General features: G+C 38.8%; 1 protein-coding gene across 2 annotated transcripts in view; it reads left to right on the forward strand.

Moving 5' to 3' along the window:
- Positions 1–23,676, forward strand: part of ENOSF1 (enolase superfamily member 1) — a 52,023-nt gene that overhangs the window by 25,426 nt on the left and 2,921 nt on the right. The window contains exons 3-15 of one of the 2 annotated variants that reach the window (XM_001363344.5): positions 1,380–1,495; positions 4,133–4,219; positions 4,800–4,826; positions 6,294–6,366; positions 6,475–6,513; positions 7,949–8,031; positions 8,950–8,984; positions 14,101–14,188; positions 16,052–16,186; positions 19,188–19,229; positions 20,533–20,662; positions 21,185–21,284; positions 23,112–23,193. In XM_001363344.5, coding sequence (XP_001363381.1) covers positions 1,380–1,495; positions 4,133–4,219; positions 4,800–4,826; positions 6,294–6,366; positions 6,475–6,513; positions 7,949–8,031; positions 8,950–8,984; positions 14,101–14,188; positions 16,052–16,186; positions 19,188–19,229; positions 20,533–20,662; positions 21,185–21,284; positions 23,112–23,193 — 1,037 coding nt within the window. The remainder of the gene's footprint in view (positions 1–1,379; positions 1,496–4,132; positions 4,220–4,799; positions 4,827–6,293; positions 6,367–6,474; positions 6,514–7,948; positions 8,032–8,949; positions 8,985–14,100; positions 14,189–16,051; positions 16,187–19,187; positions 19,230–20,532; positions 20,663–21,184; positions 21,285–23,111; positions 23,194–23,676) is intronic. The other variant, XM_007487640.3, reaches the window with a different exon arrangement.

Genomic DNA, 23,676 nt, shown 5'->3' on the forward strand with positions numbered 1-23,676 from the left:
TTTGATCCAAACAGTACCTTGTGAGGTAGGTGCTATTATTATCCCCATTTTACAGATGAGGAAACTGAGAATGAGAAAGATTAAGTGATTCTTAGAAAGGTTATATGACTGCAGGCACATATAATTATGAGATAGGAGGGGAAAGGATTTGAATACAGGTCTTTTTAAAAATAATATTTTATTTTCCCCCCATTGCATGTAAAAGCAATTTTTTAACATTCATTTTTGAAGTTTTTTTTCTTAAACTCTCACCTTCCACCTTAGAATCAATACTATATGTTGTTTCTAAGGCAGAAGAGTGGTAAGGACTAGGCAATGGGAGTTAAGTGACTTGCTCAGGGTTACACAGCTAGGAAGTCTGAGGCCAGATTTGAACCTAGGACTTCCTGTCTCTAGGCCTGGCCCTCAATCTACTAAGTTACCCAGCTGCCCCCTTTTTTAAAGTTTTGGGTTCCAAATTTTCTCTCTTCTTCTGACCTTCCCTCCCTGCCTGCCCCTCTTCCTGAGATGGCAAGCAATCTGATATCAATTTTACTTGGAATATAGGTCTTCTTGACTCCAGATCCAGGAAATTGTCCACTACACCATCAAGCTACCTGGGCTATCTACCGCACTAGGTATATATGAGGAGCATGCTTTGCAAACATTACAACTGTCATTACCTAATATAGCAATAAATTTAATCAATGAAAGTAGATCTGGGCAAACACAGAAACATTTTGATAGTAAGTAATTTTATGTGCTGAAAAGTCATCTTGAATTTAAAAATGATTTTCTGTCATCCAAACTGTACTTTACCCTAGTTACCTAGTTATATGTGAAGTTTAACTTTAGATTTGATCATTGGTCAAATATAAAAGAGCAAGTAGGTGGTACCTGGCCTGGAGTCAGTTCAAATACAGACTAAGACACTTCCTAGCCATGTCATCCTGAGCAAACCATTTTACCCTGTTTGCCTCAATTTTCTCATCTGTAAAATGATTTAGATAAACTCCATTATCTTTTTCATAAAGAGTTAGACATGACTGAAATGACTGAACAACAGCAATAACAAATATTAAAAGGAAAATTTTTAAGAACAACACAATTTAAACTTTCAGGGCCCTATTTTCTACATTAAATTCAATCAGGACATTAATTTTTCTCTTCTAGAAATTATAACATCATGCATATTAAAGAGCACAATATTTGTGAGCTATTTGATTATTACAGTTGGAAAGGGCATATTTGGGAATCCTTTTTCAAGTTTAAAACATTTTTTAAAATACACAGATTGGTTTTACGTTATCAAGTTTATGGTGTATTTTTCTCAAGATATTCACTTACTACGAAGCAAAAGAAAAACCAAAAATTAAAAAATGTCTGATGGTATTTTACAGTTGTCTGTGCCATACATGCACTTTCCCATCATGTGCTTAATAAGAACCTTGGAGAAATTGTCAGAAACTTCAGAGGATTCTACAGGCAGCTCACTAGCGATGGACAGCTCAGATGGGTAAGATGCTTACTTTCTAGAATGTTGATATGACTCATGGGTGAGCAAAAAAAAAACCAAGGTATGCAATGAATATAAGCAACTATCATAAAAATGTCAAATTTGCTTCACAGTGGGAAAAAGTCCTGCATAGGAAAATATCTATGATAGAGACAAATTAGGATTTTAGGAGCTGAAACAGTATTTTTTAAGATAACTGAGAAGTTTCTATTCCCTGAATAAGCAATATTGATTTCCCTGACCCAGTGAGAGCCCAGAATGATCTTAGAAGAGGCCATTCTACCACCCCCTGCTGGCCTATTTCACTGTTGTAGGGAAATTAGTCCAAGTCACAAAATGGAACCATGCATGTGGATATAAGATTGACACTTTCAGTGGACCCACCAGTGAACTTCATGTAGCATCCAGCCTACAATCAATCAGTAAGCATTTATTGTTTACCATGTACCATCCATTTTACCAGTTCAAATTGCAGTCTAACCATACCATCTCATCTTGTGCAATTCTTAATCCATCTCTTTCTTTAGAGATTTTATCTAAGAGGCCTCCCACGGTGTCTTTTCATAATTTCTAGGAATGCTAATACAGCATTCTAATGATCATTTTTTTTCTTACCCCTCAATCTCTGGGTGATCAGTCACCCTGTTTTTCTGTTTATACATGCCTCTGAGTGGGTCTTTATGTAACTTCTTAACTACGTAACTAATGGTAATGTGTTAAAGCCTGCTTATATCTGAGTTGTTGGGTTTTTTCCCATTGCTTTTTGGGTCCCTTATTATCTTGGTCCTCTGAGTCTGTGGAGTTCCATGTTTCATAGCCATCACCAAGGGAATCCACAAATACTCTGAGGATCTGTGATTTCATTAATAGAATTCTCTCTTCCTTATAGCTCAAAACTCATTTATGACTTAGTAGATAAGTTCTAGAGAGCTGTCTGAAGTATGAAGAGGCCAAATGACTTGCTCAGCATCATTTAGATATTAAATATTAGAGGCAAAATTTGAATCCAGGTATTCTTGACTTCTAAATCCATTATTCTGTGCACTATGCTATCATTCCTCCTCCAGGAGACATCATATCATTAAAAACATGGGCTTTTGTAGCAGGGACCAACTTGTGATTACTGAAATCACTATACTATTTCCCAAACTGAAATCAAGCCTTCTACTATACAGTTCACTTTTGTATCCACATAATCCTCTCTCTGTATTGCCTTTCCGAGATGTATATCCTCATAGACTAACTTTTCTTACCATATGCTATAATCTAGACAATTCTTCACCCATTTGTTTTTCCTTTGTGAGGCATCTGTATTATCCTGCTGGATGCATGTAACATGAGACAAAGGCACAATTCTTTCCTTTCAAAACTTACATGGCCATCAATGGAAGCTCTATATTTCTGTGAATCTCTATGCCAATAATAACCATTTAAATTATCTGAAGCCCAAAAGTTCATAGAAAGAAATAATGTCTAGGAAAGAATTAAAAATAAATTGTGATGATGAGTAACAACAGGGCTAACCTTCTTTAAGCTTTGTTGAATTGTTGAGTATATCAATAGATATACATTTACCATTGCTTTGAGGTTAATAAATGTAGAAAGTTCTAGGTAATGATTTTAGGTTGGTTAGAAAATTATATGGGCTAATCAAGAAGGCATGGGCTTACCTGCTGATCAGTAGCTGAGAAGCAGCACAGGTAATTGAAAAGAGGTCTTGGAGTCAAAAGATCTGAATTCTGGGCCCACTGACAATTATTTGTGTTATGACATTGGACAAGTCATTTAGCCTTTTTTTTTTTTAGCCTCAGCCAGGAATTGGGAAATTGAGTTCCCTTGTTTGAGGACAAGAAAGGAGAGTAGTGTCACTGGATCATAGGTTGGAGTGTAAGGTGTAAGAAGTCTGGAGAGGTGTGGGAGTGGGAGGAAGTGATGAAGAGCTTTGAATGTCAAATATAATTTTATATACTTTTTATGCAATATTTTATACAGTGTTTACATTTTATAAATAAATAGATTTTATATAATATTTGATCTTGGAAGTGATAGGTGCCACTGGAATTTATTGAGTTAAGAGAGGATGTGTATGTGTGACATGATCAGACCTATTCTTTAGGAAGACCACTTTGACAGCTGAGTAGAGGATGGATTTCAATGGGGAAGAAGCTTGTGTTGGGAAGACCCACAAACAAGAAACACTGTTTAGAGGAAAGAGCCCTAGGCTAGGACTGTGAAGACCTTAGGGTGGCATAGTTCCATTATAAACCAGCCATTAGACCTTGAAGCTCTCAGCATGAGGTATAGTAGGAAGAAGTCTAGACTTGAAATTAGCAGAGACTTAAGTTTTTAATTCCACTTTGGACACTAAGTAGCCGCATGATGTTAGAAAATGACTCTCAGTTTACTCATCTATGTGGAATTTCCATTTTTAACTGCAAGCTAAGAAAGGCCAGACTTGTCATCGAATCCCTCATAGTTATTTATTTAGTTTTTAACTTTGTGATTCTGTGGAAATTCAGTGTTCCAAAAGTTTTAGTTCAACTTTAAACTTTAATAATTCAGCACTGCACTAAAACTTTTGGGACACCCTGTATTCACAATTTCCAAATACTTATTCTTTATTTTGTCTTTCAATAGATTGGTCCAGAGAAAGGCGTAGTACATTTGGCTACAGCAGCCATTTTGAATGCTTTGTGGGATTTGTGGGCCAAGCAGGAAGGAAAGGTAAAGTAGTACATATGTTCTTAAAATTAAGTTTAATTGGATTATCTTTTTCACTAATATGATTAGCATTTACTGGGCACTGGTATTTTGCTTGCGTATATGCTTAATATATGACAAAAGGCCAATAGATGGAATTTTCCTAAATTTATCTGTTTTCTTTGTCAAGGTGGGGGAGGTAGGAATGGGCTTTGTGTGATTTGAGACACTGAGAATTGGTTTGTTTTCCTCAAAGGTGTGAGGAGGGGTGGGAGATTTATTTTTTTTTTTTGGAAAATTTTATTTAATTAGTCAATTTAGAACATTATTCCTTGGTTACAAGAATCATATTCTTTCAAGGGGTGGGAGATTTAAAGAAATGCAGAAAGAAAAGGACCAAGTTGGGGAGGAAATAGCAAAGGTGTAGGAGAAAACAGAAGGCCAAAGGGAGGAAATGTTGGGAAAGAGAATGACATAGATATTTGTCACATGGAATCAGTTTGGGGCTGACACATTTTCTATCAGGAAAAAAAAAAAGCAGTGTGGGTGTTTGTTGGGTTACTTTTGCACATAGTTATATAAATGTCTTCTCTTTTTTTTAAAGCCCCTTTGGAAATTACTTGTCGACATGGTAAGAAAATACTTTTAAATTATATTTATTAAACCATATAGCACAATTGCTTCCTTCAGTCCTTGAGGGAGCTGTAATTGCATCAGGACAGGTATACTCCTTCTCCCAAGCAGACCATAACTTCAAAGACAGTCCTGGAGATCTACAACTAAACAACCCACCGTGGCGATGGGCCTCTCTCAGCTTAGGGAGACAGTTCTAATGTCTCTCCACTAATGTCTCCAGTCCTTCCGTTTCTGGAAGCCTTGCTAGCTGGGTGGGACCCACCAGAATCTTTGCTTCACTAGTATAGCAGAGACTGTCGCCACACACCATGGTGCATCAGAGCGGCCATCAGCAGAGCCAGCATAGTTACTGTGTCTTAATAGCTGCCTTTTTTATAATGAGTAGAGCAACTGGCTCAATGTCCCTACAATCACGAAGCAAAAAGTCTATTTAAAACCTAAGCTTCTTCTGGCATGCTGGTATTATAAGTATGAACATCTGTGCTCAACTGTTCACATTGATTCCAAGGATACATGGCCTAGAACAGGATTAGGAGATCCCTGTGATGCCTGACTAGGAAGCCTATATCTTGGCCCTCTTCCTTCTCATCACTTAGAAGCTCTGTACTGATACCAATGTGGGCCACTTGACTGCTGAGGAGGAAGGATGTGCACAAAATAAAAGACGAGGACAAGGTTGGTCTGTCCTAAAGCATTCTTGGACTTTTGCTCAGTGGCCTGTGCACTTGATTATAATTTGTGGGATGTAGGCAAAAGAGTGGAACACTAGCTACAAGTTCCCCCTCTGCCCAACCCTTGCTAATGGCTCCTAGAGTGTTACCAGTTCTGCGAATTTCTCCCTCAGTAGCATCATCTACTGTCTTGACAATATGGGAATTGATTTGAGTTGAACAGAGTATAATAAGTCAAGTTTTGAGGAGATATAGACACTTAAAATTTTTTTCTTATGGTCTGAAAGAGAAAAGCAGCATTTTTATAGCAAGATGTTATTTTTTTTAGTAGCAAGTACAGATGGAGACTTAATAAAAGTATGAAAATGGACGTCCTCTCTTAAAATGTAAACACCCTCCAGAGGGATAACTCGCTAAAACATCAGTCATTTATACCTCAGTGTGAATGGATTTATTATAGCTAGCTGGAAGCAAATTTCAGTGGTGGGGAGAAGAGGAGGAGGAAGGAGGGGTGAAGGAGAACCAGAGTGTAGCTGAGGAAATGAAGTCTGGCTCTACTAAGGTGAACTTCACAGTTTTCTCTCAGATTAACCTTTGGGAGCAGAGATGGGTAGTGAGGAGGGATACGAGATGTGGGCAGTAGATGATGAAAGAATTTTAGCAGCTTAAAAGTATCCTGCCTTTTGTGGAGCAGATCCAGCCATATTTGGGGGTCCACCCAGCCCTAGAAACATCATTGGTGTTTGTGTTTAATCAGGTTGCTTTTCCCCTCTTTATCATTATACTACCAGGACCCCAAGCAGCTATTGTCCTGCATAGATTTCAGGTACATCACCGATGCCTTAACTGAAGAGGAAGCCTATGGTAAGTCCCATGGAGAAGATGCATTTGGCAACATTTTTGTTGTGTAAACCGAATAGACCCCCTCCTTGCTGTCTGAAAGAATGGGTAATCAGTCTGTTATATTTTCAGAAATACTACAGAAGGGAAGCATTGGCAAAAAGGAAAGAGGTACGTTGAGAGAAATTTTCCTTTTTTTTCTTTCTAACATAGTCAGGGTAAGCTTTCTGCAGCAGCCTGAACGTTGCCTGCCTCGGGGAATGTTTTGTCATACTAAACACCGCACTCATTTTTCAGTGAGACCCTTTGGCAGAAGCCAACGTGGAAGGAGCGCTGATGTATTGCAGATAGAAGGATTGGGATTGGGCCCATGATTTCACTGGCATAGGAAATTCCCACAAGAAGAAACTTCCTCAGCTAATGCAGATAGAACCTTCCCTGTGACTGATAGTCTTAAAGTGTTTCCTAGAGCACTCCAAAGCCAGCTTTGTGCCCCCTGTGCTAGAAAGCCTCTCCATGTTTGCCGCATGATGTGTCTGAATGTGTATATGAGGGCCCCGCATCCTCAGGAGATACACTCAGGGATATAAATGAACACCTGCTGACTCCCATATGTACGAGCTCTCTCCCTACTCCTTCCTCTTGCCTGGTTAGACCACAGCCTCCACCTTCCCAGAGAAAAGGCAGAAGAGACCACCACCGGGGGCAAACCACTGCTTTAGGCAGGCTTTTGGCACTCTGAAAGGCAGACTCCCAGCTCTTCAGGTTGCCTGCAGATAATTGAAATCACAAAAAGCAAAACTGTGGTGAAGGGGGCCCTCCTGTCTTTATGTCTACCTAAATGCACTTCAGTGATCATTAAACTACTACCAACTCTGGTGAAAAGAGGAAAGCAATAAGACTGCTCTCCCTGAAGCCGTGAACATCTCCAAGAAAACTTCTGGGGCAGGAATTCTTCACCTGTTTTTGTGTCCTGGGCTCCTTCGGCAGTCTGGTGAAGGCTGTGAATTCCCTGTCAGAACAGTGTTTTTAAATGCCCAAAATAAATTATACCATTGAGGGAAAGGCTACATTTCAGTTCAAAGTTAGTAAAAATAAAGAGATCTCTTTTTCCCAAGCAAGTTCACAGATCCCCTGAAATAAATCTTTCGTTAAGGATGCCTGCTCTAGAAGATTCTAGGGAGCAGAAACATTGAAAAAGAAAATAAAAAAGAATCGTTGATCATTCTGATACCACCCTATTTACTCTTTAGAAAGTAAGCTCCTTGGGGGTAGGGACCGTATCTTCTTTTTTTTTTTTATACCTAGTTCAATTATCTACTATATAATAGGTGCTCAATAAATGCTCATTAAATTGAACTGCAAAGATTGTAAATTCTAGTTGTGAAACAGTGGTCATATCAGCCAAAATGAGTCTGATTCCCAGTGGAGAGTAGCTATGTGATGTTTAGGGAAAGATTTTATTAGGAAATTCACATGTCCTTTAGCAAATGACTGGGATTTCCCCGAACAGCAGAAGGTAGATTATAGGTATTGCTAGATTGTCCCAGCAAAATGGTCCCCTGGGCAATATCAGATGCCCATTTGAAGAATTATGTCTTTACAGAAAAGCAGATGCTGGAGCATGGCTACCCTGCATATACTACATCCTGTGCCTGGCTGGGTTATTCCGACCAGCAGTTAAAGCAGGTTTGTATGTGGAATATTTTACTAGGAAAAATCCCTTCCTAAAACTAGCTGCCTGGCAGGTCATATAATCAGAGGATCATAGATCTAGAGCCAGAAAGGTCCTCAGGGGTCGTCTTGTCCAACTCTCTGTTTTTATAAATGAAGAAAGTATAGCCCAGGGAAGCTAAGCCTTTTGCCTAAGATGTCACATGTAGCAAGCATCAGAATTGGGATTTGAACCCAAGTCCTCTGAAGCCAGAGCGTCTTCTGCTGCCTAGATGTGGGCCACTGCATTGTCCATTTTTCACAAGCATTTTGGAACTTGGTAATCATTTCAAAAAGTACTTCTACACTTGGAAAAACAATACACAGGGAGGTCTCTCAATTTGTATTGGGTACATGGATTCTTTTTGGAAGCTGGATAGTAGCATACACCCCACTATGAAAGAGGACTGGCCTTTAGATCATCCCCATCCTTCCAGATCTCTATCTCTATTCTATCTGTCAAGTAAATGGCTAATGCAGGTAGATCCAAAGAGACTAAAAATTTGGGATTTCATTTTCATATAGCCTATACCTAATAGAGGTATGTGTGTTACAGAATCCCCCTTCTATAAAAGAGAGATATTTATGATTGTTTTTTTTTTCCTTCTAAGAATGTTTTGAGGATTCATGGAATGATACTTTTGTAGAGATTAGGCTGGAAAGGAACTCCATAAATTAAAAAAATTACTTTATGTTAGCTAAGCAAGCAGTGTCAACAATATGTAGTATAATTTCTTTGCTGTAAGCCACAGGCGCCAAGTATGTTACATCTAGGAAAGAAATTACTTGGGTATTTGTTAGAGCAAGGACAGCCAAGTGAATAAATATTTCCTAGCTGTAGGGAATTTTATTGGTCAATATATAACACCACAAATATGCCTCTTTTCTCCCCAGTTATGCAGTGAAGCGCTAAAGGAGGGCTGGACAAGGTATGTTGTTTCAGTGTAATATTGTACTTTACTCTTTAGTTAAGGAACAAAAAACTGTGTCAGAAGCCTGAGGACTAATAGTTAAAATCAAGCAAACCCCACTACTGTTTTAGAATTGGATAAATGTGAGAGAACCCTCAGAAGGATTATCTCCAATGAGAATCTGAGCAACACCAAGCAAGAGCTCCCTATTCTCAAAAAAAAAAAAGAAGAGGTTATTGACATTTTCTTTTCATATTGCAAACATTTCCAGATTGCCCCCCAAGCTGCTCTCTAGTAACAGAAGAAAACAATTCAGCAAAACTAACAATGATCTGAAAGTGCATGTAATCATGTAATATTCCATACCTGTAGGGTGTGTGTGTTTGTGTGTGTGTGTGTGTGTGTGTGTGTGTCTAGGGGCAGCCCTGGAATAAGCCATGAAGTCGGACAAAAGTTAAATGATTAAACAACGATATATATGTATATGTGTGTGCATATTTATGAATTTTATTCATTTGTGTCTGGCTTTTTGTGACCTCTTTTGAGATTTTAATTTGTCTTTTATTTCATTTTTAAAGAGAAATTCCTTTTTATATCACGCAAAACATATTTCCATATTGTTCATTTTTGTGAGTAATCTTATAAAATCTAAACACCCAAACACAAATCCTCATTTGGAATTTTCTTGACAAAATTATTAGAGTAGTTTGTCATTTCCTTCTCCAGCTCATTTTATAGATGAGGAAACTGAAGTCAACAGTGAAGTAACGTGTGCAGGATCACAGACTAGTGAGGGTCTGAAGCTGGATTTGAACTCAGGAAGAAGAGTTTGACTTTGGGCCTGCTACTGTATCCACTGTACCACCTAGCTGCCGTGTGTGTGTGTGTGTGTGTGTGTGTGTGTGTGTGTGCGCGCGCGTGTGTGCGTGCACGCGTGCTTGTGTGCGTGCATGTGTATATGCTTGTCAGGAATGGGATTTCTGATGAATATCAAGGGAACCATTGTGCGATGATCCTGGGGGCAGTGAACACTTATAACATCCATACGCTGATCCTTAGATAAACTCTCAAAAAAGTCACTGTTGAGAAGTGAGTCTGTTTTATCTATGAGCTGACAAACATCCTTCAGACAGAGAGTGGTCATTCATGTGTAACACTGATAATCCTGGTCCCTTCTGCTAGAGGGTGAAATGGGTTACATTTAGCCTCTCCTTCAGGGTTCTTGGGGAATGGAAGTTGTCCAGCATCTGCCCTATTACCCCAAGCCCCCACTGATTGTGTTTTCTCAGTTTAGGGGTTCCCTATGCCCCAATTCAATTTAACCATTTAACAATCAGATTAAAATTTTCAAAGGAATATTTATTTACTTCAAAAGTTTAATAAGAGGGAGCAGCTGGGTAACTCAGTGGATTGAGAGTCAGGCCTAGAGACGGGAGGTCATAGGTTCAAATCTAGCCTCAGACACTTCCCAGCTGTGTGACCCTGGGCAAATCACTTAATCCTCATTGTCCAGCCCTTACCATTCTTCTGCTTTGGAACCAATACATAATATTGGTTCCAAGGCAGAAGGTAAGAGTTTTAAAATAAAAAAAAAGACATTAATTAATTAATTGATTGATTGATTGATTAATTGATTGGTTGATTGATTGCATTTTTAGAGAGTTTAATAAGAACAAATATACAAATACCATGGGGAGCATCCTCCCCCCCCCATACCATCTCATGGAGAGGAAAGGATAGCCCACTTCATTTTATATATATAGCATGGTCCCACCAAGTTCCAAGTCAAAAGCCCACTTTGGGATTGAGTCTTAGACACTGGTTTCTCAGAGCTTCCCAGCCTGGAATTCTGCCTCCAAGTTTCCCTGGCTTGAGTTCCCAGATCCAGATGAAACAGACAATAAAAGACTGGACTTCGAGCCCTTGACCCATTTCTTAGGACCATCCCATAACTTTCTTCTCTTTAAAGAGGAGAAAGAGAATGTCTTTCCCTTCATTCATCTCAGTTCATGGCAGTCGTGCTAAGGATAAATGGAACTTTCACCCCCTTGCACACTGTGAGAGAGAAAGAGCTTCATTATTGTAGTTTTTCAAAAATATCACCTGAGGCACCTACATGGCTCAGTGAATAGAGAACCAGGCCTACAGATGGGAGATCCGTGGTTCAATGTGGCATCAGACAGTTCCTAGTTATGTGACCCTGGGCAGGTCACTTGTCACTGAACTCCCATTGCCTAGCCCTTACCACCCTTCTCCCTTAGAACCAATATGTAAGAGGTTTTTTGTATTTTTTTTTTAATATTGCCTGTCCCATTTATGCAGTCAATGGACAGAAGCTGAGGGCTGTTACCACCCAGGTGGAAGGCAAACATCTGTTGTCTTCTCCCAGAAGCAGATCCCTGGCATCTTCTAAGTGCATGCCTCCCTTTTGGGTGATCTGGGCATTTGCAGAGCAAAATCCCTATTATACGATTTGAGAATGGTTTTCTCAAGGTATGTGAAGTCTGCTTTTATGAGGAAAAGACTTTAACATTCTTCTTTAGAAGGTGGGGGTTGAAATTGAAGAATGATCTGAATATTCTTTGTTCTAAATTCAATTCTTCAGTTTAAATGCTGAAAAAAAAAAGAGATTGTAAAAGCTCTGCCAGTCTCTTTTAACTTGTCAACTATCCTTAATTTTATACAACTTAGGGAATTTTTTTTTTTTTAAATCAGAGGGCAAAGAGAGGGAGAGTGAACTTCAAAACAGCTTTGTGGAGCTGTTCAAGTAGTAACTGAATGACATAAGACTTCTATCCCAAACCCATAATGCTTCCCTGCTTGCTAATACCTTCTGAGCCACTGATCTCCCACTTATTTCCAAGGGGTTCATGCAGTGCCCTGGACTTTGGAGCAAATTGAGAACAAGTGAATTAACAAAGACCATATGATAGTGACCAAAATGGGGGGTTGGGTGGTTCCTCTATGTACCCTACTCATATCTTCACCAAGAGTTTTTTAATAAGAAAGGTCATACTCTTGGGCAGGCATTTATTCCAGTCATGTATGTGACTCAACTAGGGGTTTTCTGGCAAAGATACTGGAGTGGTTTTCCATTTCGTTCTTCAGCTCATTTAACATATGAGGTACTGAGGCAAAAAGGGTTAAGTGACTTGCCAGGGTCACACTGCTAGTACGTAGCTGAGGCCAAATTCAAGACTCAGAAAGATGAATCTTCCTGACTTCAAAGCTGGCACTCTATCCACTGTGCCACCCAGCTGCCATTGACCTTGTGATCATGTAAAATTCTCAAATGCCTTTTTTTTTCATGAGTGTGTGAGTTGCTATCAATATAGTTCTCTCCTTAATTAAAGGATTAGTAAGTAAGAACTTAATGGGAAAGCTTAGGGGATTTGTGACTAGTTAGTCTAAAGACAAGCAGTTTGAGGGGAGAGTAATTATCTTCAAGTATCTAGAAGATTACCTCCCAGCACAAATAGCTGCTCTGTCTGTTTCCTGACAGAAGACCCATGAACCACTGGGGAAACTGCAGGCACACCAAGATAAGACTGTAGATAGTTAGCTCTGAAAGGTGACTCCCTTTGATCCAGGGCAGGTGAAGAGATAATATCAAGCTTTGTAAGTAGTCACAGCTGCTGCTACCTGCCAAAAATCAATCTTTGCTCAGCTTATACATCATGGAAAAGATTGGCCAGCGATAGAAAATACAGTTTTGAGTGTCATATACAAACATGGAGCTCAAACACTAAGGAAGAAAATACAATTTTCTTTTGAAAACTGAAACAAATAAATGCTGAAGCTTGAGAAATGGAGGGAGACGCCTCAACTGGTGACTCTACATATTCTCCTTTCACTTTTTCCTTTTTCTTTTTGTGATAATAATATTTAATGTTGTCCATGGGAACAGTCAGCTTTCACTTTCTTCTGAATGCCTTGCAATTGACTTGCTACTTCATTTGTCAACTAAAGCTACTCTTTCCAGACTTGGCAATGATTTCTTAAAAGCCAAATCTATTATCCTGTCCTCTACCCTTATCTTTTTTGATCTGTTTAAAGCAAAGATACTAATGACCATCCATTTTTGCTTGATGATCTCTCCATGTAGGTTTTTGTGACTGCATGTGTGTGTGTGTGTGTGTGTGTGTGTGTGTGTGACCTCCTCATCAGCTTCCATGGGTTAAACTTCTGCCAGTGACTCCTAGATCTATGTATCTAGCTCTTCACCCTCCTGAGCTCCAAGGTCCCATCACCAACTATCTGCTGGACATTTTATTTTATTTATTTATTTATTTAACCCTTACCTTCCATCTTGGAATCAATACTGTGTATTGGTTCCAAGGCAGAAGAGTGGTAAGGGCTAGGCAATGGGGGTCAAGTGACTTGCCCAGGATCACACAGCTGGGAAGTGTCTGAGGCCAGATTTGAACCCAGGACCTCCCATCTCTAGTCCTGGTTCTCAATCCACTGAGCTACCCAGCTGCCCCCTCTGCTTGGACATTTTAAAGTAGATGCCCACACACGTCAAAAACTCAACATGCCCAGAACAGAAATCATTCTCTTTCCCTCTAAAACCCACTCTTCCTCTGGATATCGCTCTTCCTGTTAAGGGAGCACCATACTTGCCATTACCCAGGCTTACAATCTCATCGCCACCCTCAGTCTTTCACTCTCACTCATCCCACATATCGAATCAGTTAAATTTCCTCTCTCTACAACATCACTTTTTCCGCTCTCACAGCTACCAGCCTCATTTAGGCCCTCATCACTTTCCAGCTATCCTCTTGTGATCTTCTCCAATCTGGCTAGTCTATGAGTTACTGATAGTTTTTCTTCCTTTGTCAATGTAGTAAATTATTGATGATAGTACTAAAGATCCTATTTATCCAGGGTCTCCTCAGGCCAGCCAGTAATTTGTAGCTATTGCTGTGGTTTGAAGTTGAGACACACTTTACAATAGTTTTGTCAACACTAAGGGACTCGCTCATTTGAGTGCTCTTGGGAAAAAACCTGGAGGTTATTGAGAAACTAATATCTGTGAATTATTGGCAGATGTGATACATTTTGTAGAAATTCTACTGTTTTTTACTATATTTTGTGGACAGATATAAACTTCAAAATCAAATGTATTTTTTAGGTTTAAAGTAAAAGTTGGTGCCGATCTTGAAGATGACATTCGTAGATGCAGAATTATTAGAGACATGATCGGGCCTGAAAAAACTTTGGTAAATATGTTCTTAAATATACATGTAGGATAAAAGCCAGCTTTGCAGAAAGATATAAATCCACTATTTGAGATACAACCAACATTTAAAACTGTAGGCTTAAGGTAGATAAGTTGTTTGTTTTTTTAATGGAAGTGTGGGGCTGATAACAGATAAAGATCTATATAGAATATATAAATCTATATATAGAATCTATAGATTCCATGTATATAATACAGAGGCTTATAGTCTATAAGGTTTCAAGTAAAATATAATTCTAAAGCCTCTAATTCTTTTGTCTCACTCCATTTTAAGAATCATTAGAATTTACATATCTTTAAACAAAAACTTATCCTTTTAGCATATCAGTTTATTTACCCAAATAGGAATGGTTATTCCACATCCCTAACATTTGACCTACCTACTTCCTTGGTTCCTGTGTAACAGTGAGTCAGTGTCAAACAAAGAATATCAAAGAATACTGACCAAGAAGATCAGGGTTTTTTCTCCCTCTATGTTTTGATTATATAAAATCGTGTTAGAATGGTTGTTTTTTTTTTAGAAAGCAGACCAAGTCACTAACATTTTTTCCTACTGTTTTTGCTACATAGTTCAGATTGGCTATTTGGCACTTGTATTTTTATATATTTTGGGGTCAATACATGTGGGGTTTTTTTTTTGTTGTTGTTATGGAGAATTCTCAGAATGGAAATTTCCTACACCAGTCTAGGTCAGTATTCATCTATAAACTATAGTTTTAGGGAGCTACCAGAGACACTGAGAAAATTAAATGAAAAAAAAAAAAAACAATATTTTGGCCCATTCAAGGCCAACCTTGTAACTACTATGCCACCTTATTGATGAGAGTATGAGATAAGAAAATGCTATCACCCTACATAATCACCCTATTGTTGTTTAATGATTCAGTCATGTCTTGACTCTTCATGACCCCATTTGGGGTTTTCTTGTCAAAGATACTGGACTGGTTTACCATTTTCTTCTCCAGCATATTTTACAGTTGAGAAAACTGAGGCAATGAGGGTTAAATGATTTACCTCGGATCACCCGGTATCTGGGGCCAGATTTGAACTCAGGTTTTCCTAGCCCAGCCTGGCACTCTATACATTCTACCACCTAGCTGCCCTATCATCTTACCACTTTAAATTGATAATATATTATGAATATATAATACAATGTACAATATACAATCATTTATAATATTCCATTTATAGTAAATTTAATGACTAATAAAGCTTAAAACTGCACTAAGACTTTTAGAATGCCCTATATGATGTGCCTTTTGGGACTCAGTGTCATGAAGGATCCCAAATAATTTATTATACATGTTTCTGAACATTATAAACCCTAAATTCAATAAACCACTAAATATCAGTTCTGTTGAATAGTTCAATACAGCAGGAAGTGACATCTATAGTATGTTAAGCTGCAAGTAAAGAGGGACTTTTTAAGACAATGTTCAGTTTAGAAATTGACCAGAATACTGGGTTTGGCTAAAGCATCCTGAGCTCTTCCAGAGATCATACATCACTCAGAGAGCCAGTTTATGTTTTTTCCAAAAGACAGTTTCTATTGCTAAAATTGGCTGTGAAAACTCTTAAGTCCCTTAGCTACTTGTTGGCTCCCTAAATTATGCCTTCATCTTGTGCTCCACAGGGAAGCAGTGCTGCCCATCATTCATTCTGAGATTCTTCTTAGTCAGTGGATTCAACCATGTTCAATTCAGCAAGTCCTGAACCATCAACAAAAATTTTTTTGCCTTAGCTTTGGGATACAGTTTGCACGCTGCTGTGTGTGTCCTAAAGTTTAGAATCTAAACATCTGGGCAAATGTAGAATGATGAATGAGATTTCTCATTCTTTTTAGATGGTGGATGCCAACCAGCGATGGGATGTGCCAGAAGCAGTAGAGTGGATGTTAAAGTTGGCTGAATTTAAGCCATTGTGGATTGAAGAGCCAACCTCCCCTGATGATATTCTTGGACATGCTACCATCTCTAAGGTAGGAGAATTGTTTCTCTTTCTTGTTCAAGAGGTGGTCATTACAGATACTCTAAATTCTTTTGCTTGTTATTTTTTAACTTTTCCTGATGAAGAATTAAGGAAGTAACTCATACAATGACTAGGTCTGAAGATTTCACATCCTGTTATTCTTTTAATATGTAATTCTCTTGTATGTCTCATAGCTTCCTTTGAGTTCACATCCTCACCTCAGACACTTATTAGTTTTCTAACCCTGGGCAAGTCACAACCTCTCTAGCCTCAGTTTCCTTATCTGTGAAAAGAAGGATTTGGATTTAATGGCCTTTAAAGCCTCTGCTCTAAACTTATGCTATGATTTATTTTTTTAAGAAATGACTAAAAGTTTTCCAGTGATTAACTACAACAAAAATTATGCTATATAAACTTTAGAAATATTGACTGTGATTATTCACGCAGGTATGGAAAAAATGTTGTGGAGTATCATAATAAAGCTGAGAAGTATTTGAGATGCCCCAGTCTAGAAATAGCTTTGCATTTCTATTTTCTATCCATTTCTAATATTTCTATCAAATAATCAAGTATTATTGAGTATCCAGTACTGAGCTATGTTTACAAAAGGAAGTCTCAGACATGGTAACAGCTCTCAAAAAAGCATATGATCTAGTTGGGGAAGCAAAATATGTATGCATGAAATTATTAGAGACAAATAAGAAAAGCATGCAAGAATTTATTAAGCACCTGTTATGAGCCAGCTATAGGCATTTTCTTTGTTCAAATTCTCTCACCCCAGAGTTATAAGGAAATTAAAGGACTATATCTTGATACTTTTTAATTAGTTAATAAAACTATAACATCTTTCTCAGTTAATCAATTAGCTCTGAGCCCCCAACGTAGTTTATTAAACATTATTTGTTAAATAAACTAGAGAACCTCTTTTCCTTCAAGCTTTTGTTCCTCTCAACATATTAAATCCACTAATCAACTTTTAAATAAAAGTCAAGGTTTTTAGTTATAAAATTTTCTAACATGGTAACAAATAACAAAAGATGTAATTATTCCTAATGTGTCAGCTATGAAAAAGATCATGGCCAAAGTTGCCTTTAGTCATTACTAATAAATGCTGACTTTTCACTTCTGAAAACACAAGCCCATTATTCTTTGTTCTTGGAATGTCAGTTAAAGTATTTTCTTCATGAATTTTCAGCATAATTTTTTTGTAACATAAATTAATTAGCTCTCTCAGAAAAGTTCATTTATTTGTTTTTCCTCTTTCTCCTTTCAAGTCTAGAAATGGGAGGTCCTAGGTTCAAATCTGGCCTCAGACACTTCCCAGCTGTGTGACCCTGGGCAAGTCACTTAACCCCAATTGCCTAGCCCTTACCACTCTTCTACCTTGGAACCAATACATAGTATTGATTCTAGACAGAAGGTAAGGGTTTAAAAAAAAATAGAAAAAAGTATCCACCATTCTAGGTGGGAGAGGCTATTTAAGTTCGATGCAGAATATAGATGTTATATACAGAATAAATGATAAATAAATACAAAATAGGGAATATAGGCATGAATAGTTGAATGGATCAGGAAATGCTTTATATTTAGAATTGAGTCTTGAAGAAAGAAATTCTATGGAAGAGGGATTCTGGGAAGCAGAAGCAGAGAACAAGAATATTCCAAACATTGGGAGTGGCCAGTACAAACGCAGCCTTAGTAAGATGAGATTCTGAGTGTGAGACAGAGAAAAGCAGCTAGTTTAGTTAGACTGTCGGTGTAGGAAGAAAAGTAATGTATAATGAGGCTAACAAGGTAGGTTGGAGCCAGTAGTTTACTAATCAGAGCAGCATTTTTGGAAGCTATGAAAGCTTCCAAAATCCCATTGGAGAGGAAAATGACTTGAGTGAGCCAAAACAAAACAAAATAAAAAGCAATTAAAATGCTGCAACAATAGTGCAGGCAAGAAGCAATGAAAACCTGAAATAAAGTGGTGACTCTGTCAGTAGAGAGAAGGGATTAGATACAAGAGATGTATAGAAGTAGAAATGGCAAAAAAAAAAGGCATTTATTAAAGTGAGATGTAACAGCAAAGTTACAAATTAGGAAGACTAAAAGAATAGTGGTACCTTCTACAGAAATAAGAAAGTTTAATAGAAGGGAGTGAGTTTCAGTAAAAGGGAAGGATACCTATTTGTGTTAGAAGTGTCTGTGGGAAATTTCCAAAATGGCAGTTGGGTGCTGGGTTTATACCCCAAAGAGATAATAAGGAAAAAGAGATGGGAGGTCCTGGGTTCAAATCTGGCCTCAGACACTTCCCAGCTGTGTGATCCTGGGCAAGTCACTTGACCCCCATTGCCTAACCCTTACTGTTCTTCTGCCTTGGAACCAACACACAGTATTGATTCTAAGATGGAGGGTGAGGGTTTTTAAAAAGAGAGAGAATAAGAAAAGAGCAGGATTGACAGGTAGCAACAACAACAGGCTGGAGCCAGGTCTTCGGTAATGAAGTTAAGCCACACTGACCATCTTCCTCCTATGACCCAGGAGTGGGAAGAGTGAAGGAATGAGGGAGTGAACTAGTGTGAGGCACTGGCCAGCAGGCAGGCTGCGCTCTGGGGGCCCGGGCAGTCCCAGGAAGCACTGGTCCAGATCAGAGTCCAGCATCGCCCTAGGCAGCCTAGAGAGGAGCTATGCCTGCCCTGTGTCTGGGTAAGCAGAGCTTGCTTTGCATATCTCTGTTTGTATGTTATTTCCACCCCAGCCCCCCATTACATTATAAATTTTTGAGCACCAAAATTATCTTTTGCCTCTTTTTGTATCACCAGTACTTAGCACAGTGCCTGGCACACAGTCGACACTTAATAAATGTTTATTGGTAGATTGTTATTTCCCTTAACATTCGCTAATTGCATTTAGTTTACAGTATGTGAACAAAAATGTTCACCTCAGCCAAAAATATTTTTAAACATCCAAAATTACAGTTTAGAAACTTATGAAAATTACACCTCTTTTTCTGTGTCTTTTTTTAGGCCTTGGCCCCATTAGGAATTGGTGTTGCAACAGGAGAACAGGTAAAGTGCTCATCAATGCATCCCTGCCAACAGTTCTTGACCATCTGCTGATGGCGTCCTACTGTAAGATCCTCTCAAGGGGTTGTCATGTTTTAGAAATTTCTATAACATTTAGAAATGGAATCGTGTTGGAACCCTTCTGGAGGCTGATTTAGCACCTGGCACAGAGCTAGTGATGAATAAATGTTTATTGACTGAAGTAAAATGTCAGAAATGTGAGCATCACCACAATTCGGATGACTAAGTGTATCTTTTTCCTCTCTTACACATCTAATCACAACCCCCCAAAAATCCAACCCAGTGATTTTTAGTTGTCGCAGCAAGCTGATAAATTTGCATTTCGTCATTTGAAGGGAACCAGCTTCTGAACTGAATCAATATTGTAAATGTGTGTTCTTTTTTTGTGCTTATAAATTAAACACATCTGCCTGCCAAAATCTGCTTTAGTCACCCTGAAGCTCAGAGCAGGGAAAGGGCTGGGAAGATAGATCTAGACTGAGGAAGCAGATGTACAGCTCTCCCCCTCAAAAGAAGCAGCAGAGCTTTGACCAGTTCATTGGTAGATCCTGTGCTATCATTCCCATGCTTCACTTTATCTCTGACCTGCCAATGGACATATTTACTTTTTCATTTTTATTTTTTTTAAGCCTTTATGTTCTATTTTTGATGCCAAGTCAGAAGAGCAATAAGGACTAGATAAGGGGGGTTGTGTCTTGCCCAGGTCATACAGTTAGGAAGTAGCTGAGTCCCGATTTGAACCCAGGACCTCCTGTACCTAGGCCTGATTCTCAATCCACTGAGCCATTTAACTGCCCCCCACCCAACCCCCAGGAGATATTTCTTAATGGAAGAGGGATTCGCTGGATGAGATTTGGGCAAGGGGGAGCACAACGCCCCCACTGACACCATTAGCATACACCTTCAGCCAAGTGAACATAAAAGAAAAATAGAATCCAAGTCTCACCAAGGACCCAGGGTCTCTGAATTAATGATCTTATTTTTAGAAACCCTTATATTCTGTCTTAGAATCAACCCTGGGTATAGGTTCCAAGGCAGAAGAGCAGTATAGGCTGGGCAATTAAGATTAAGTGACTTGCCCAGGGTCACACAGATAGGAAATGTCTGAGGCCAAATTTTAATCCAGGATCTCCCTTCTCTAAGTCTGGCTCTCAATGCACTGAGCCACCCAGCTGCCCCAGATTAATGATCTTTTGGCTTCAAATTTCCTTGTTGCCATTACAAAGATTTTGAAGGTTAAGGCAAAGGCTGATCTGTTGGCTTTTATTTTTAATTCTATCTCCAGTGCCACAATAGAGTGATATTTAAACAGCTTCTACAGGCTGGTGCCCTACAGTTTCTCCAGATTGACAGCTGCAGACTGGGAAGTGTCAATGAAAATCTCTCTGTGTTACTGATGGCCAAAAAATTTCAAAGTAAGGGTTTGGAACAAGTTGAAAATCAACCAATCATTTTCCCCTAAGTAGACAAAGTTAATAGATTACCCTGTGATTCCTTCTGCTATCCTTATTTTTAATTCATATGTGACTATTGGCTCTGAGATGCGTTTTATGTCTGTTCAAAGACCAGTTTGGCCACGAGCACTGAATTTGTTGGCCATCACAGCTCTGGAAATCCATCTGTTAAGTCATAGGGAGGTTGCCATCTACAGGAGGGAAAGGATCACTCCATAAAATTGCACATCCTTGAAAGATAGAAGTGAATGATTTTTCTCCTTTGATTTTTGGTGCCACCTAACCCTTAATCTGAAGTATTTAGTCCTAAAATATCATTTTCCTAAATACTAATGAACATTAATGAATGGATACTAATGAGCTATCCCTAGTCAATCAAAAAATTATATATTTGCCTTCTAACTTACTCTGAGCAATTTACCTTTTTTTCTTTATCTTATCTGATTTAATAAATTAAATTGGAGTTTATCTATTTGCTTTCAGTTCCTGTTTGCCCCCATGCTGGAGGAGTTGGTCTTTGTGAATTGGTACAGCACTTAATCATATTTGACTATATTTCAATATCTGGAAGCCTTGAAAACAGGTCAGTAATGCACTCTTGAAAAATCATAGAATTTTTGTCCTGCAAGGGACCTTAAGCAATCTCGGTTAAGACTGGGCTCTGCTTTTCCAAGCAGGTTACCTGTTTTCCTCCAGACTTTTAGGGTTCCAGAAAAGCAAAGTACTTATGAGTGAATGAATGAATGAATGAATGAAAAAGGAATTTGTGAAGTGCTTATTGTGTACAAAGCACTGAGAATACAAAGAGGAAAGAAAGGCAGTAGCTGCTCTAAGAGGGAGAGCTCATACACATAGGAGATTTCTGGATTCCTGTGGAAGAGCTCAGTGGTCTGCTGGGTGCAGTAGCAAGGCAGATGGTAATCCCTTAAAGCCCTTTCCTTCGATAAAATTATATCCCTTTCTGATCTTGAACTACATATGATATGAACTACATAACCATGGAAAGACTTTGGTTTGGAGAATTTTCTTCTTCGGGGTCTTCAGCAGCAATGGCAACATTGGAAGTGAGAGCTGCAGCACCTACAGAGACAGGTGCCAGGTTGAGTCATGGAAGGGTTGCTCGCTTGGATCACGTCTTCAGGGATTGGGCTGAAATCAGAACTTGTGGTCTGGGACTGAATGCTAGTCCTGAGGTTCTTGGACTGAACCTGCCTTTCCATGGTTGTTGGTCCCAAGTTAAAGCCTACGTTGACTCTGATTCTCCAAAAGTCAGTAGCAGCAGCATTCTTTTTTTTCTTTAACGCTAACCTTTGGTTTTATAATCAATAATGTGTATTGGTTCATCAGTGAATGGAGCTGTCTCCTGAATCACGCTGTAGGTTTGCACCTTCACAAATCATGTGGCTAGAATTTCTAGGAACCTCAAGGGCCACTTGGGCCAAACCCTTTATTTTACAGGTGAGGGAATAAAGTTCCAGAGAACTTAAATGATTTACCCAAGGCTGCATAGGTAGTAAGGGGTAGAGCAAGGTAGTGAGCTGGTGTAATAGATTGAGTGATGGACTTGAGATAGGAAGACAAGTTCAAATCCTGTTTCAGACACTTACTAGCTATATGGTCCTGGGAAACTCAGTGAGCCTTTAAACCTCAGTTTCCTTATCAGTTTAATAAGAGTGCCTATTGGTTAGATTATTATGAAGATATAATAAGATATAATATATGTAAAACACTTTGTAAACCTTAAAGTGCTCTATAAATACTTATTATTGTTGCTTATAGAATCATAGAACTTAAAGCTATAAGAAACCTTTGAAAATTCCTCCTTTCTCAAATGGACAAATTAAGACCCAGAGAGATTAAGGGGATACCTAAAATCTCACAGGGTCAGAGCCAGGATTTCCTTTCCTAAATTACTTCTCTTCCACTAGGCCCCAGTCCCTCTCACTATAGCTCCTTCTTCTAGGAATTGAAGGTGAGGAAGGGATAAGTTACCATATATATTGATGCCCTTCTGCTCAATGGCATAAAGTTTAATGACAAATAAGATGAAATATACAAATATCTGCCCGGCAAAGTGGAGGGAGAGAGCATAATCCTCTACTATACCACCTCAAGAAAGACTTCCCCACCCAACAGCTATTTTTCTTAAGCCTCAGATAAGACTGACCCAATGGACCAGAAAGAAACCTCTGGTGTCTCTGCAAATTTTGATGCAGATTCTTTTCCTCCTGGTAAGCACACACAGTGCCTGCTGGATGATACTTTGAAAAAAATCTAAAAGCATTTTCAAAGAACATCTGACTTATTGTCCTAAGTGGAGAGGCATGCTGTTCTATCCTCTTAGAAAATTAGTAGAATTTGATTTTATCTAATTTATTCACTAATATCCCAATTTACCATTTTCTCCTAGGATGTGTGAATATGTAGATCATCTGCATGAACACTTTAAATATCCCGTGGTAATCAAAAAAGCCTCCTACATGCCTCCTAAGGTAGGCTGAGAACAGTTTCCTCAAAGTTTTTCTAAGATAGAACAAGTGGTCTGAATGGGTTCTCTTATGTCTGTAATAGTGCTTAACCATTGGTCTCCATTGCCTGGAGATTAGCTGTATTCTATCCTACCCCTTCCCCAGAGTTCTATCACTGGTCTAAGTCCCTACAAATAATGTTTAGGAAGTCCCCTGTACCCCTCTTCCATTTAATCACTTAAGAGACAGATTAGCTTTAACAGATTATTTACTTCAAAGGTACAATAAGAAGAAATATACAAATATCCCCGCCCCCTCCATAACACCTGGGCAAGGTGGAGGGGAGAAGGGCATCATCCTCTAGAGGATGGGACTTAACCTACTCCCTAAATGGCAGAGTCCCAAGTCCAAAACCTACCCGGAGTCCCAGACACCCTGGCTTCCCCACTAGACTGACAGCAACATCTGGCCTGCAATCTGCCTTCAAGGCACTGTCTCAAGTTCCCT

The sequence above is a fragment of the Monodelphis domestica genome, chromosome 3 (genome assembly GCF_027887165.1).
Source record: "Monodelphis domestica isolate mMonDom1 chromosome 3, mMonDom1.pri, whole genome shotgun sequence".
Lineage (NCBI taxonomy): Eukaryota > Metazoa > Chordata > Mammalia > Didelphimorphia > Didelphidae > Monodelphis > Monodelphis domestica.